Raw genomic sequence first — 13,391 nt, 5'->3', positions numbered from 1 at the left:
CCTTGAAGGTAAAGGATGACAAAAGGACAATACAGAGAAAGGAACTGGCCTCAGAAGATCATGAAGTAGAATCGGTATGGGTGGAGATTAGGAATAACAAGAGACAGAAAGCACAGATGGAGGTAACTGAGAGGTGCTCTAACAGTAGTTATACCATTGGGCAAAGCATTAAACAAGAAATTATTGGAGTTTGTAACAAAGGCACTGTAATACTTGTGGGAGACTTTAATCCTCATATAGGCTGGGACAATCAAATTGGCAAGAGTGGCCTACAAGAAGAGTTTGTAGAATATTTTTGTGACAGCTTGTTGGTGCAATGCATTGTGGAGCTGACTAAGGATAAATCTATCTCAGATTTAGTACTCTTTTTATTCAGCACCTTCCAAACCCACGTCCACTCCCATTTAGAAGGACAAGAGCAACAGATACCTGAGAACAACACCACTCGGAGGTTCCAACCCAAGTCATCCACCACCCTGACTTGAGAATATTTTGCAGTTCCTTCACTATCGCTGGATCAAAACCCTGGAACTCCCTCCCTAATGGCACTGTAGGTGTACCTACACTTCAGGGTTGGCAGCGGTTCAAGGAGGCATCTCACCATCACCTTCTGAAGGTCAACTAGGTATGGGCAATAAATGCTGGCCTAACCAACCATGCCCACATCCTACAAATGGATTTTTAAAAAGTTGGACTCAGGGCACTACCCTGCAGTGATGTCCTGGAGCTCGATGGCTGACCTCCAACTACCACAACCATCTTCCTTTGTGCCAGGTATGACACCAACCAGCAAAGGCTTTTCCCTTTGATTCTCATTGACTCCAGTTTTGCTAGGGCTCCTTGATGTCTACTCGGTCAAATGCTGCCTTGATATCAAGGGCAGTAACTCTCACCTCGTCTCTGGCATTCAAGCTCTTTTGTCCCTGTTTGAACTACAACTGGAATGAGGTCAGGAGCCGAGTGACACCGGCAGAATGAAACTGAGCGTCGCTGAGCAGGTGACTGCTGAGGAAGTGCCACAAGATAGCGCTTTTGATGACCATTTCTATCACTTTACTGATGATCGAGAGTAGACTGATGGGACAGTATTTGGCCAGGTTGGAATTGTCCTGTTTCTTATGTACAGGACATTGCCCGGTAGATACCAGGGTTATAGCTGTACTGGGACAGCTTGGCTAGGGGCACAACAAGTTCTGGAGCAATCTTCAGGGATAATTTCTAACATTGTGGTAAAAGATTATCTAGAAAATAGTGATTTTAATACTGTTGAATTTTCCACGTTAAGTTTAGAGGTGACATGTTCAAATTACAAACAAGAATCTTAAACTTAAAGCCAATTACATGGATCTGACAGGAGAGATGACGAAGATTAGTTGGAAAATTATTTTATTTGTTCATGAGATGTGAGTGTTACAGACTGAGTCAGCATTTATTGTCCATCCTTCAGGGCAGTTAAGAGACAACCTCATTGCTGTGAGTCTGCAATCACATGTAGGCTTGACCAGATAAGGATGGCAGATTTCCTTCCCAAAAGGACATTAGTGCACCAGATGGATTTTATGACAACTGACAACAGTTCTGTGGTGATCCTTAGACATTTAACTCCAGATTTTTACTGAATTCAAATTTCACTATCTGTCATAGTGCCACAAAAACAGAAAGTGCTGGAAAATCTCAGCAGGTCTGACAGCATCTGTGGGGAGAGAATAGAGCCAACATTTCTTGTCTAGGTGACCCTTTGTCAGAGCTCGAAACATTGGCTCTATTCTCTCCCCACAGATGCTGTCAGGCCTGCTGAGGCTTTCCAGCATTTTCTGCTTTTGTTTCAGATTCCTGCAGTATTTTGCTTTAACCTGGCAGTGCCAGCCTGATCTGGTGAAGTGCCAGGTGTGGGCCCTCTGGGCGGTTCCATGGGAGGAGTTCCCCTGCGATTCATCGAGGAGGGGGCAAATTTCTGCAGGCAGGAGAAACCCCGAAGAATGCAGTGATGGGGGAATGGGGGTGAGCAGTTGCCCAGATTCTTGCTGGGGGGTGGGGTGGGGTGGGGGGAGGCGGCGGTGAGACGGCCATCACTTATGCTGTGGGGGATGTGGGAGTCCTGTCACTTGTGCTCTGGGAAGGTCGGGGGCCCCAATGCTTGTGCAAGGGGTCATAATACGTACTTTGTGTGGAGGACGGAGAGGTGCTGGGGGCAATTCGGTGTCACTTTAGAGATGGCATCCCAATTTCTGTGGAACCGGTCCTGCCAGGGTGAAGACGTAAATCCTGCCCACAGTTTCTTTCTTCTCCGAGGGGCTCAAGATCTGGAGTGAAAACTGATTTATGTAGCTGTGGAGCTTGACACTTTGAAATAATATGGGAAAATTCATTCAGAGAGCTGGTATTAGTATTTTAGGACGTGTAGAGGATTGGTCAATGGATAGAAAGGAGAGAGCGGACATTGATGAGGCTTTTTCATGTTGATGATCAAGGATACGATTCTAAGTCGGGATTCTATGATCAGTGGCAGAGCCTCACGTATTTACAATTTACATTAGAGCCTAAGTTGAAGAGACAGACAGTAATATATCTAAGTTTGATGACAATACCAAGCTAGGTGGGAAGGTAAACTGCGGGGAGGATAAAAAGAGGCTGCAAAAAGATACAGACAGATTCAGTCAATGGACAACAAGCTGGCAGATGTACTATAATGTGGAGAAGTGTGACATTATTCACTTTGGTTGTAAGAATAGAAAGGAGAATTTTATTTTAAAGTTGTGAAACTTACAAGTGTTAATGTTCAAAAGGGTTTGCGGCATTTTTGTTAAAGGAATGCAGAATGTTTGCGTGCAAGTGCAGCAAGCAATTAAGGAGGCAAATAGAAGGTTGGTCTTCATTGCAAGTGGATTAGAGCACAGAATAAATAGGTCTTGGCAGAGTTGTGCAGGGTTTTGGTAAGATCACATCTGGAATACTGTATGCAGTTTTGATCACCACTTTTAAGAAAATATATACTTGCATTGGAGGCCTTACAATGAAGATTCACTTGATTGATCCCTGGGATGAGGCAGCGATGAGAGGTTGAGTAAATTAAACTTATATTCTCTGGCGTTTAGAATAATGAGGTGTCCTCACTGAAACTTAGAAAAATCTCTTGAGGTTGTTTGATAAGGGAGAAATTGATAAGATGTTTCCACTGGTTTGGCAATCTAAAACATGGTGGAATGGTAACAGGATAGAGGGTCAATATTTCAAGACTGAGATGAGGAGAAATTATTTCACTCAGGATTGTGGATCTTTAGAATTCTCTACTTCAGAGGATTGTGGATCTTCCAACATTGGATAAATGTAAGGCAGGGGTAGCCTCGCAGGGAACTGAAGGATATGGGGAGTGGGAGGGGGCGAGGAAATGAAATGAAGCCCAAGGTCAGCCACTGTATGGCACAGCAGGCTTGACAAACCATATGGACTACTCCTACTACTATTTCTTGTGCTTCAGGTTCTCTGATCTTGTGCTGAAAAGTCAACACTATCAAATGAAAGTGATTAAAAATGTTCCTATATATTTATCAGTGCCAAGTATATCACCAAAATACATATTAGAAATAAATAAAGATATTCATGAACCTTAGAAATCCATTTTCATTACAAACCTACTCCATCTGAGGAGGTGAAGCTGAGGAAACATTATATTCCCCTAAAGGCAAAGATGACACAGCCTTTTGCTGCCGTTGCTATCTCTTTCAGTGTTTTCTGCAGACTGCCAAGGTCTTTTTGGGTCTTCAGATAAAAACTTGTTATCTCCAGCCTGTTTCAGTCACATGGCCACTCAGAGTGGCTGAGCTGAAATCCATTGCTGTACAATGAACAAAATGGGTGAGTTGTTCATTTTCGCTCAGGAAAATTGATTTATGACCAGCCTTTATTGTTAGGGATCTAACTTAGAGGCATGGAGTTTTGACCTGTGTTTTGCATAAATCCCCAAACAGTAGTAAGTGCGAATTCTACAGATTGCATTTGCCTTGACATTCCACAAGAAGGCCCCCAACCAAAACAATGCAATTAGAAACATTCCAGAAGCTTCAATCGCCTGTGTTGAAGTTGCAAAGATCACCTGCCCCTTGGCGACTATTTTAACATCTCATCAGTATCCATTTTAAATAAAAGACAGCTCCAGAAACTCTATACAAACACTGAGTCCATAATGAAACTTATAAACATGGCATGCCTTTACAGGGCATAATACATCTCCACCATAATGGAAACAAATAAGATCTTAATGATATATATACATTTACATTGCTTTCAAGGTATCAAGAGAAATATGTGTAATTACACTCATTTTTGCATTCCATAAAAATTTATATTGTAATTGTCTAACAGTCTTTTTTCATTTTCCAAGTTCAGTTTTCTCACCATCTGTTTTTTTTGGGATGAGGCTCCAGTGTAATTGAATTTCTTCAGGTTTTGCTTTAAGACTTACATTCAAAAGTTTATTGCCTTCTAGCCTGGTTTCCATTTTTTAAATTCCCAGTTATGTCTTGCCTAGTGGGCAGAGGCAACTAATCGGGCATTCTCAATCTTACTGAGGAAGGTGGAAGGGCAGAGAGATCTTGGGGTTCATATCCACAGATCTCTGAAGGTTGCACTCAAGTGGATAGAGCTGTGAAGAAGGCTTATAGTTTATAGAAGGTTTGAGTTTAAGAGCCATGGGGTTATGCTGCAACTATACCAGATGTTGGTGAGACGACATTTGGAATATTGTGTTCAGTTCTGGTCACCTCACTATAAGAAGGATGTGGAAGCATTGGAGAGAGTGCAGAGGAGATTTACCAAGATGCTGCCTGGTTTGGAGGGTAGGTCTTATGAGGAAAGGTTGAGGAAGCTGGGGCTTTTCTCTTTAGAGCGGAGGAGGATGAGAGGCGACTTAATAGAGATTTATAAGAATGATGAGGGGGTCAGGTAGAGTGGACGTGCAGAGACTATTTCCTCGGGTGGATATAGCTTTTACTAGGGGGCATAACTATAAGGTTCATGGTGGGAGATATAGGAAGGATGTCTGAGGTAGATTCTTCACTCAGAGAACGGTTGGGATGTGGAATGCACTGCCTGCTGTGATAGTGGAGTCGAACACTTGAGGAACTTTCAAGCTGTTATTGGATATGCACGTGGAGCACACCAGAATGACAGGGAGTAGGATAGCTTGATCTTGGGTTTGGACATTGCTCAGCACAACACTGAGGGCCGAAGGGCCTGTGCTGTGCTATACTGTTCTATGTTTCTTAGTGACAAAGAAGTCTGCTAGCTCCCCACACTTGTTGTTGGAGAGGAGTTGTTGTAAACATAGGTATTACTACTGGCTTTTTGTTCAGCTGTGATTCTTCACAGCTAAATGAAATTTGGCGTCAAATGATAATGTCAAAAAACTTTATGGTCCATCGCTGGCCGTTTTGAAGGTTGGAGAAAGGTGGGTGGCTTATAAAATGCAATGAGCGGCCTGCCCATTGCTTACACACCCACCCTTACCTGCCTCCATTTAATGGAAGGTGGTGGAGAAGGTGGGTTCTCCTTTGAGCCTATTATTAACCACTTGCATGCCTCTCTGTGCATCATTTTACCCGTGGCAAAGGAAGGATCATGTGAGAAGACCAGCATAACCCAGCGAGGACCCCACGTCCCCTTCTTCCGTCGGGTAAAAGATATCTAAGTCTGAGATCACGTACCAACCAACTCAAGAACAGCATCTTCCTTGCTGCCATCAGACTTTTGAATGAATCTACCTCGTATTAACTTGACCTTTCTCTACACCTTAGTTATGACTATAACACCACATTCTGCACTCTCTTCTTTACTTTTCCCCTATGTACTCTATGTACAATATGCTTTGTTGTCTGTATAGTATGGAAGAAACAAAATACTTTTCACTGTATACCAATAGCTATGATGATAATAAATCAAATCAGCAGCTTTTACGGGGCGAGCTGGTGTCAGACAAGTAGGGGGACATCCTCTCTTCCCCTCTCCTACTTCATCCTGCTCACTGAGGCCTGTCAGCCAGTTCGCCCTGGATTACCTTAAGTTTAGCCTCCAGCGGTAGCCATTGCTCAAACCTGCCACTTCTGGGTCGGCAGGGCCCAGAAATGGATCAGTTGGCTGCTATCCAAGGCAGCTTTCCTCCAGAGGTGGGGGTCTCACTCTTTACCCACTGAATGTTAACTGTTTGCAGAGCAACTGACATCGAGAGGGATGCATTCGAGTGGATTGGTGGAAAAATCCACCATTCGGAAAATCCTGCCCTGTATGAATTACACATCTTAAGCTCAATTTTATTTTCAGAAGACTTTTCAATACGAATATGAGAAATAATAAAATGGCTCACAATGGCACTAAAACTCATGTTGTTGCAAAGATTGCCTTAGACAGTTGAAATGTCAACCGTTTACATGATCCATATTTCAAAGCACAATCATTCTCAAATAGACGTGTCAGTTAAAATTGTTCCAGGAAAATCTTGTATGCACTTGACTTTGAGAATTCTATTCACTTCTGAAATACTTATTTTCCACAAACAGAAATTGTTTTGTTTGCTATCACTGCTTCACAATTACTATTTTGTTAAAAGCTACAAGTGGCTCTGAAGCTTTTAGACAATAATTCAACATCAGTTAGTCTGACAACATCAATTAAACCGCACACAAAAGTTATACTACATTTCATAATGTTAAATCTACTGGACAATATGCAATTGTTACGATGAGTAATTGAAATTCTTCGAATAAATATCTTACATTTGCTTGAACAATGACATAGTAACGTGTTTTCTCTTCATAATTTAGCCTTTTCCTTAAAACCACAGCTCCTGATAACGTGAGCGGAATACCAAAGGTCCGACTGGATTCCTAGGAACACAAAGGCAAAAATCAACATTTTCATTTTTCTCCTGTCAGGTATTATTCAGTGGCATCAACAACAAATTAGATCAATGCATGCTATCTTAACATTTCACAAAATATGATTCGATCACCTCACAACTTAAGAAATGTAGAAGAATAGGTAAAGTCACCATAGTCACAGGGGATCATAGGCTGCTCTCCCCATTGTGGGGGCAGAACTGACTGGTGGTGATTTAACCTGAGGATCAACCTCAGGTGAGGGGCAAGGTTGAGAAGGTGGAGCCTTCATGCATAACCTCAGCTGGTATGGGAATTGAACCTGCGCCAGTTTTCTATTTGCTGAATGAGTGGCTTAATTAACTCTAAAATACACCATTCTACCAATCCAATATCAAGAATATCTTGTTCATTAACTTTTGATATCGTACGGCAATCTTTTTGAAAGCTCCAGAACAAGAACTGGGGGCAGGATTTTCCAATCGTGCGAGCCCCAAAACTGGAAAATCATGCTCGAGGTCAACAGCCTGCGGGATCTACAATTCCTGTGGCAGGCGGGATTGGAAAATTCCTCCCTCACCCCATGCCTTTTTTCACAATCAACTAGCCAATTGCTTAAAAAATTAAAGATGGATATTTGTCACCAGGGTAAATGTGTCCCATTGTAATGGTTGGATGCCTTAATCATCTTTTTAAAAATATATTTCTATCTAAAAAAGGACTCATATTCAAAGCATTAGCAAAAAAATAACTAATTTGAAATGACTTGGAGCCAGATATAAAACTATAAAAATTGTATTTCTTTATTAATAATTAAAATGAATACAGTCCACACAATTCTTCAAATGGATTTGTGTTTAAGTTCTGAAAATAGAGAGACAGTGGTCAGATTTCAAGCCTGCAAAGCTGGTTCTCTGCCAGACACTGCTTGGAGTTGCGCTGAGAGGAAAAATCAGCTTGAAGAAAGATTTTGAAAGTGAAAACTTAAACAATGCCTGGCAAATAATGTTTGAAGGCAATCACTGGGATTTCCTTGGGGGTTTTTGCATGACCGTCCATGGTAACTTCAGTGCATGATCAACACAAACCATTTTCATGCATCCGCACAAGTTTTCTCCCAAGCTGAGAGACAATGCCCAATGAAATTCCAGTTGAAATTCAGCAAATATAGATAGTAGTTTCGGGCACTGGCTTTCGAATCTCTTGGTAGCTAAGGACGATTTTGAGACGTGACCCTGGCAGCCGACACTGAATCCAGCAGGATAGGAGGTGACCATTTGGCCCATCAGGCCTGTACCAGTTCTCAGAAAGAGCTATTTAATTAGCCCCTCTTCCCCACTCTTTTCCTCATGTGTCTGCAATGTTTCCCTTTCAAATACAGGTAAAATTGTCTTTTGAAAGTTGCTATTGAAAATCTGTTTCCAACGATCTTTCAGGAGTCCATTTCAGGTCACAACAGTCTGCCTTATAAACAAATGATTCTTCATTTTCTCTTTGGTTCTTTTGCCAATTACTTTAAATCTGAATCAGTGCTTCTGCCAGTAGAAATAGCTTCTCCGCGTCTATGCCATCAAAAGAACTTTGAATCTGGAATGCCTCTATCAAATTGCTCTTGACCTTTTCTGATGTAAAGAGAGCAATCTCAGCTTCTTTCATCTGTCCGTTCAACTGAAACCACTCAACTACTCTACCATGTCTGCTCCCTCTCTATAATTATTATGCTTCTTGTAGTGTAATGTCCAGGAGGATTAAACACAACATTCAACTAATACTGAAGTAATGTTTTAGAGAAGTTAATAATTAAACTAACAGCGTACCTGTGATTGTGACACCCACCACTGAATCACAGAACTGTCACAGTGCAGGAGGAGGCCATTTGATCTGTTGTGTTCGCACCAACTCTCCAACTGAGCAGTATGACTTAGCGTCAATCCCCTGCCTTTTCCCCATTTTCCTGCAATTGTTGCTATTCAAATTAGCATCTAATGTCTTCTTGAATTAAATTGAGGGAAGACTAACTACAACAACATTAGGCAGGATCTGGAGTGTGTAGATTGGGTAAGGCTGTTTGAGGGTAAATCAACATCTGACATGTGGGAGTCTTTCAAATGTCAGTTGATCGGAATTCAGGACTGGCATGAGCCTGTGAGGATGAAGGATAAGTGTGGCAAGTATCAGGAACCCTGGATGATGAGGAATAGTAGCAGCTTTGTCAAAAAATAAAAGGAAGCATTCATAAATCTAGAAGTTTTAGGGCAAATGAAGCCCTTGAAGAATATAAAAAACAAAGGAAAGAACCCAAGGAAGGAGATAGGAGGACTAAAATGGGTCATGAAAAGTCCTTGGCAAACAGGATTAAGGAAAATCCTAAGGCACTTTATACATATGTAAAGAGCGAGATGGTAGCCAGGGAAAGGGTCGGTCCACTCAAGAGTAGTGGAGGGAATCAATGCATGGAACCAGAGGAAATTAATACTTTGCCTCAGTATTCACCAAAAAGAGGGACTTGATGGATGAGGAGCCTTGGGGTGTTTAGATATTCTGGAACATGTCTATATGAAAAAGGAGGAGATATTGGGTGTCTTAAAAAGCATTAAAGTAGCTAGTCCCCAGGGCCTGATGGGATCTACCCCAGGGAGGCAAGGGCAGAAATTGCTGGCACCTTGACAAAAGTCTTTGTATCCTCATTGGCTGCAATGTTTCAGAAGGGCAACAGGGATATTCCAGGAAATTATAGGCCAGTGAGCCTTACGTCAGTGGGAGAGAAATTATTGGAAAAGATTCTTAGGGGCAGGATTTACTCACATTTGGAAACAAATGGATTTATTAGTGATAGGTAGCATGGTTTTGTAAAGGGGAAGTCATGCCTCACTAACTTGATCGAGTTTTCCGAGGAAGTGACGAAGATGATAGATGAGGGAAAGGTAGGCGTTGTATAAATGGATTCGGTAAAGCCTTTGACAAGGTACCTCATGGTAGACTGGTATGAAAGGTGAAGTCACATGGGATCAGAGAAGAGCTGGCAAGATGGTTACAGAACTGCCCTGGCCACAGAAAACAGAGGATAACAGTAGAGGGTTACTTTTCTGAATGGAAGGCTGTGTATGTGGTGTTCCATAGCAATCAGTTCTGGGACCTTTATTGTTTGGAGTATATATAAATGATTTGAAGGAAAATGTAGTTGGTCTGATTATAAGTTCGCAGGTGACACAAAAATTGGTGGAGTTGCAGATAGTGAAGAGGGCTGTCAGAGGATACAGCGTGATATTGATCGGTTGGAGACTTGGGCAGAGACATGGAGTTTAGTCCTGACAAGTGTGAAATAATGCACTTTGGAATGCATGTAGGAATTATACAGTAAATGGTAGCACCCTTACGAATAGTGACAGGCAGAGAGATCTAGGAGTACATGTCCACCAATCACTGAAAGTGGCAATGCATGTGGATAAGGTTGTCAAGAAAGCATACAGCATGTTTAACTTCATCAGTCGTGGCACTGAGTATAAAAATTGGCAGGTCATTCTGCAGCTTCACAGAATCTTCATTAGGCCTCATATAGAATATAGTGTACAATTCTGGTCACCACACTGCCAGAAGAATGTGGATGCTTTGGGGAGGTTATAGAAGAGGTTTACCAGGATGTTGCCTGGTCTGGTGGGCATTAGCTATGAGGAGAGGTTGAATAAACTAGGTTTGTTCTCACTGGAACGACGGAGGTTGAGGAGTGACCTGATAGAGATCTACAAGATTATGAATGACATGGACAGACCGGATGGTCAGATGGTCTTTCCTGGGGTAGAAAAGTCAAGTACTAGGGGACATAGTTTAAGGTGAGAGGGGAAAAGTTTAGAGGACATGTGCAAGGCAAGTTTTTTTTTACACAGAGGGTAGTGAATGTCTGGAACACGCTGCCTTGGGAGGTGGTGGGAACAAGTACGATAACAGCATTTAAGGGGCAACTAGATGAATACATGAATCGGATGGGAATGGAAGGATACGCACTCCATAATGCATACTGTTTTAGTTTAGGCAGGCATCATGATTGGCGCAGGCTTGGAGGGCTGAAGGGCCTGTTCTTGTGCTGTATTTTTCTTTGTTCTTTGAATGGCTCAATTGAACTTGCCTCCACTACACTTACAGGCAGAACATTCCAGTCCTGAACCACTTACTGTGTGAGTTTTACTCATGTCACATTTGCTTCTCTATCAAGTCTCCTCTCTGCCTTCATCTCTCCATAGAGAACACTCTCAATCTCTCCAACCTATCCTCATAACTGAAGTTTCTCATCCCTGGCACCATTCCTATAAAACTCTTCTGCACTATGTCCAATGCATTCACATTCTTGTGTCGCGCTGGGAACTGTGCATAGTATTCCGGCAGAGGTCTCAGCATAACCTCTTTGCTCCAGTCCGCTATGCTCCTGTTAATAAAGCCCAGAATACTACCAGACGAATTTCTATGTTCCGCTCACCACAGGAATCGTAATGGGTGAGAGGCTGACCATGGAAAAGTCCATTAATCTCAGGTAGGATTTTCCAGTTTTGGGGCGAACGCAGTCGGAAAATCCCAACCAATATGTTTTATTAACTGCTCTCTCCATCTGTCCTGTCACCTTCAATGATCTATGCGCATATACACCCAGATCGCTCAGCTCCTGCACCACTTTAAGAATTTTACCCCTTATTTTATATTTTCCCTCCGTGTTCTTCGAATGAAAATTTATCACCTCACACTCCATCACAGTGAACTTCATCTGCCAACATTCCTACCGATTGTATAATGTCAGCAGAGGCTTATGCCAGTCAGGACAACAACCAGCAACTTGAGTTGCCCACTGTTCTAGCAAGCTACAAACAGCAGCAATTTGTGGCTGGTGATAGAGGTGCTGGGTAATATTTCTCCTGGATTTGTGCCCCTAACATCCTTATTTTCTCTTGAAGAATGTGCGTCGTAGATCTGCCCCAAACCCATTTCACTCATTTGACTATTTGGAGGCCGTTCGGCTTCATCTCAGTCAGGATATGGGCACATAAGCAAGTCGCTGCAGAGTTGAGAAAACAGGAAATCCTGATTTCGGGGATTCTTCATCCTTAAACCTACCTCAACAGCCTTGTTATAGGTGTGTGCTTATTGGTTTTGTTTACGTACAAAGTCACAAGGAACTCTAACTTAGATCAATGAGTCATGCAAACTTGGTCCCAAAGTTGTGCTGTGCAGTTTCCAACCACTGCACAGTTGGAAGTTAGATACCTAACTTCACCTGCAAGCATACATTTGGAGAAAATAAACAAACCCACTGTTTAATACGTACCGGATCATTTGGATTATACTGAATAACATATTCAATTTGTCCATTAGGACCATCATCGATGTCAGTGGCTCCATTTCTTCCAGAGAAACCAGTGAAGATAGTTGTCCCAACTGGTGTCAACTAAATAAAAGAGGAAAAAACAAAATCACAAGATTAACAATTCATATTAAAATTAAATTCTGCATACCAAATACTTACTGATAATATAAAACATAAATAGGGATATGTCTGAATGGCATTGCCAGGCAAGGACGTACTGTAAGTTATTAACCATCTCTAAACCTGGAAACTTGAAAGTGCTTGAGCATAACCAAATTTAATTATTCTATTTCATATATAGAAACAGCATTAGTCCAGGAATCTAAATAACCATCGTGCTATTTGGCATAGATTTTGAACACATCCAGGATCTCAGAATTGGGCATCCATGAGGCACTGTGGGCCACCAGCTGCAACACAGAGTTGTATTCATCTACAATCTGTAACTTCATGGCTCAATATACTGCCCAATGTACCACTACCATCAAAACCCGGATGGCCTACCCTGGTTCAAAGAAGAGTGGAGGAGGGCCTGAGCAGCACCAGGCATATCTAAAAATGAAATATAAATCTGGTGAGGTTACATCACAGAATCTTTAGAAGCATCAACAAATAGAGGGATCTTGGTGTGCATGTCCACAGTTCCCTGCAAGTGGCACACAAGTGGGTGAGGTGGTCAAGAGGTTGTACGGCATACTTGCTTTCACCTGTCGGAGATTGAGTATAAAAATTGGCAAAAAGTCATGTTGCAGGTGTATAAAAATTTAGTTGGCCACATTTGGAATACTGCTTATAGTTCTGGTCACCACACTAGCAGGAGGCTGTGAAGGCTTTGGAGAAGGTACCAAAAAGGTTTAACAGGCTGTTGCCTGGTTTGGAGGGTATTAGCTATGAGGAGAGATCGGATAGACTAGGTTTGTTTTCACTTGAATGTAGGAGACTGAGGGATGCTCCAGGACGGGAGGTCAGAGCAGGCCCGGGAATTGCTGTAGGGGCCATGATTGGGCCGTGGGGGAGGAGTGGGGGGAGTGGCGGGGGGGTGGGTCGGGGGGCGAAAAGGGAGGCTGGAGGGGCAGCACTCAGTGGTCCCAAGCTGGCCAGTGATTGGGCTGGCCAGCAAACGGGAAAACTGACAGATTGGGACCAGTGCGCATTCACAGAGTTCCAGAACT

The 13,391-nt window shown here is 42.4% G+C and overlaps 1 protein-coding gene across 11 annotated transcripts in view; it reads right to left on the bottom strand.

Annotated features, from left to right (window-relative positions):
• Positions 1 to 13,391, bottom strand: part of pcdh15b (protocadherin-related 15b) — a 1,349,261-nt gene that overhangs the window by 460,469 nt on the left and 875,401 nt on the right. For all 11 annotated transcript variants that reach the window (XM_080205457.1, XM_080205459.1, XM_080205466.1 and 8 more), the window contains 2 exons: positions 12,181 to 12,300; positions 6,768 to 6,878 (listed from right to left, as the gene is read on the bottom strand). In XM_080205457.1, the coding sequence (XP_080061583.1) occupies positions 6,768 to 6,878; positions 12,181 to 12,300 (231 nt within the window). The remainder of the gene's footprint in view (positions 1 to 6,767; positions 6,879 to 12,180; positions 12,301 to 13,391) is intronic.

Source organism: Carcharhinus amblyrhynchos, chromosome 17 (assembly GCF_965287045.1).
Source record: "Carcharhinus amblyrhynchos chromosome 17, sCarAmb.v2.hapA, whole genome shotgun sequence".
Classification (NCBI taxonomy): Eukaryota; Metazoa; Chordata; class Chondrichthyes; order Carcharhiniformes; family Carcharhinidae; genus Carcharhinus; species Carcharhinus amblyrhynchos.
Note: the sequence above shows the minus strand (reverse complement) of the source record. Positions and strands in the feature narration are given on the sequence as shown.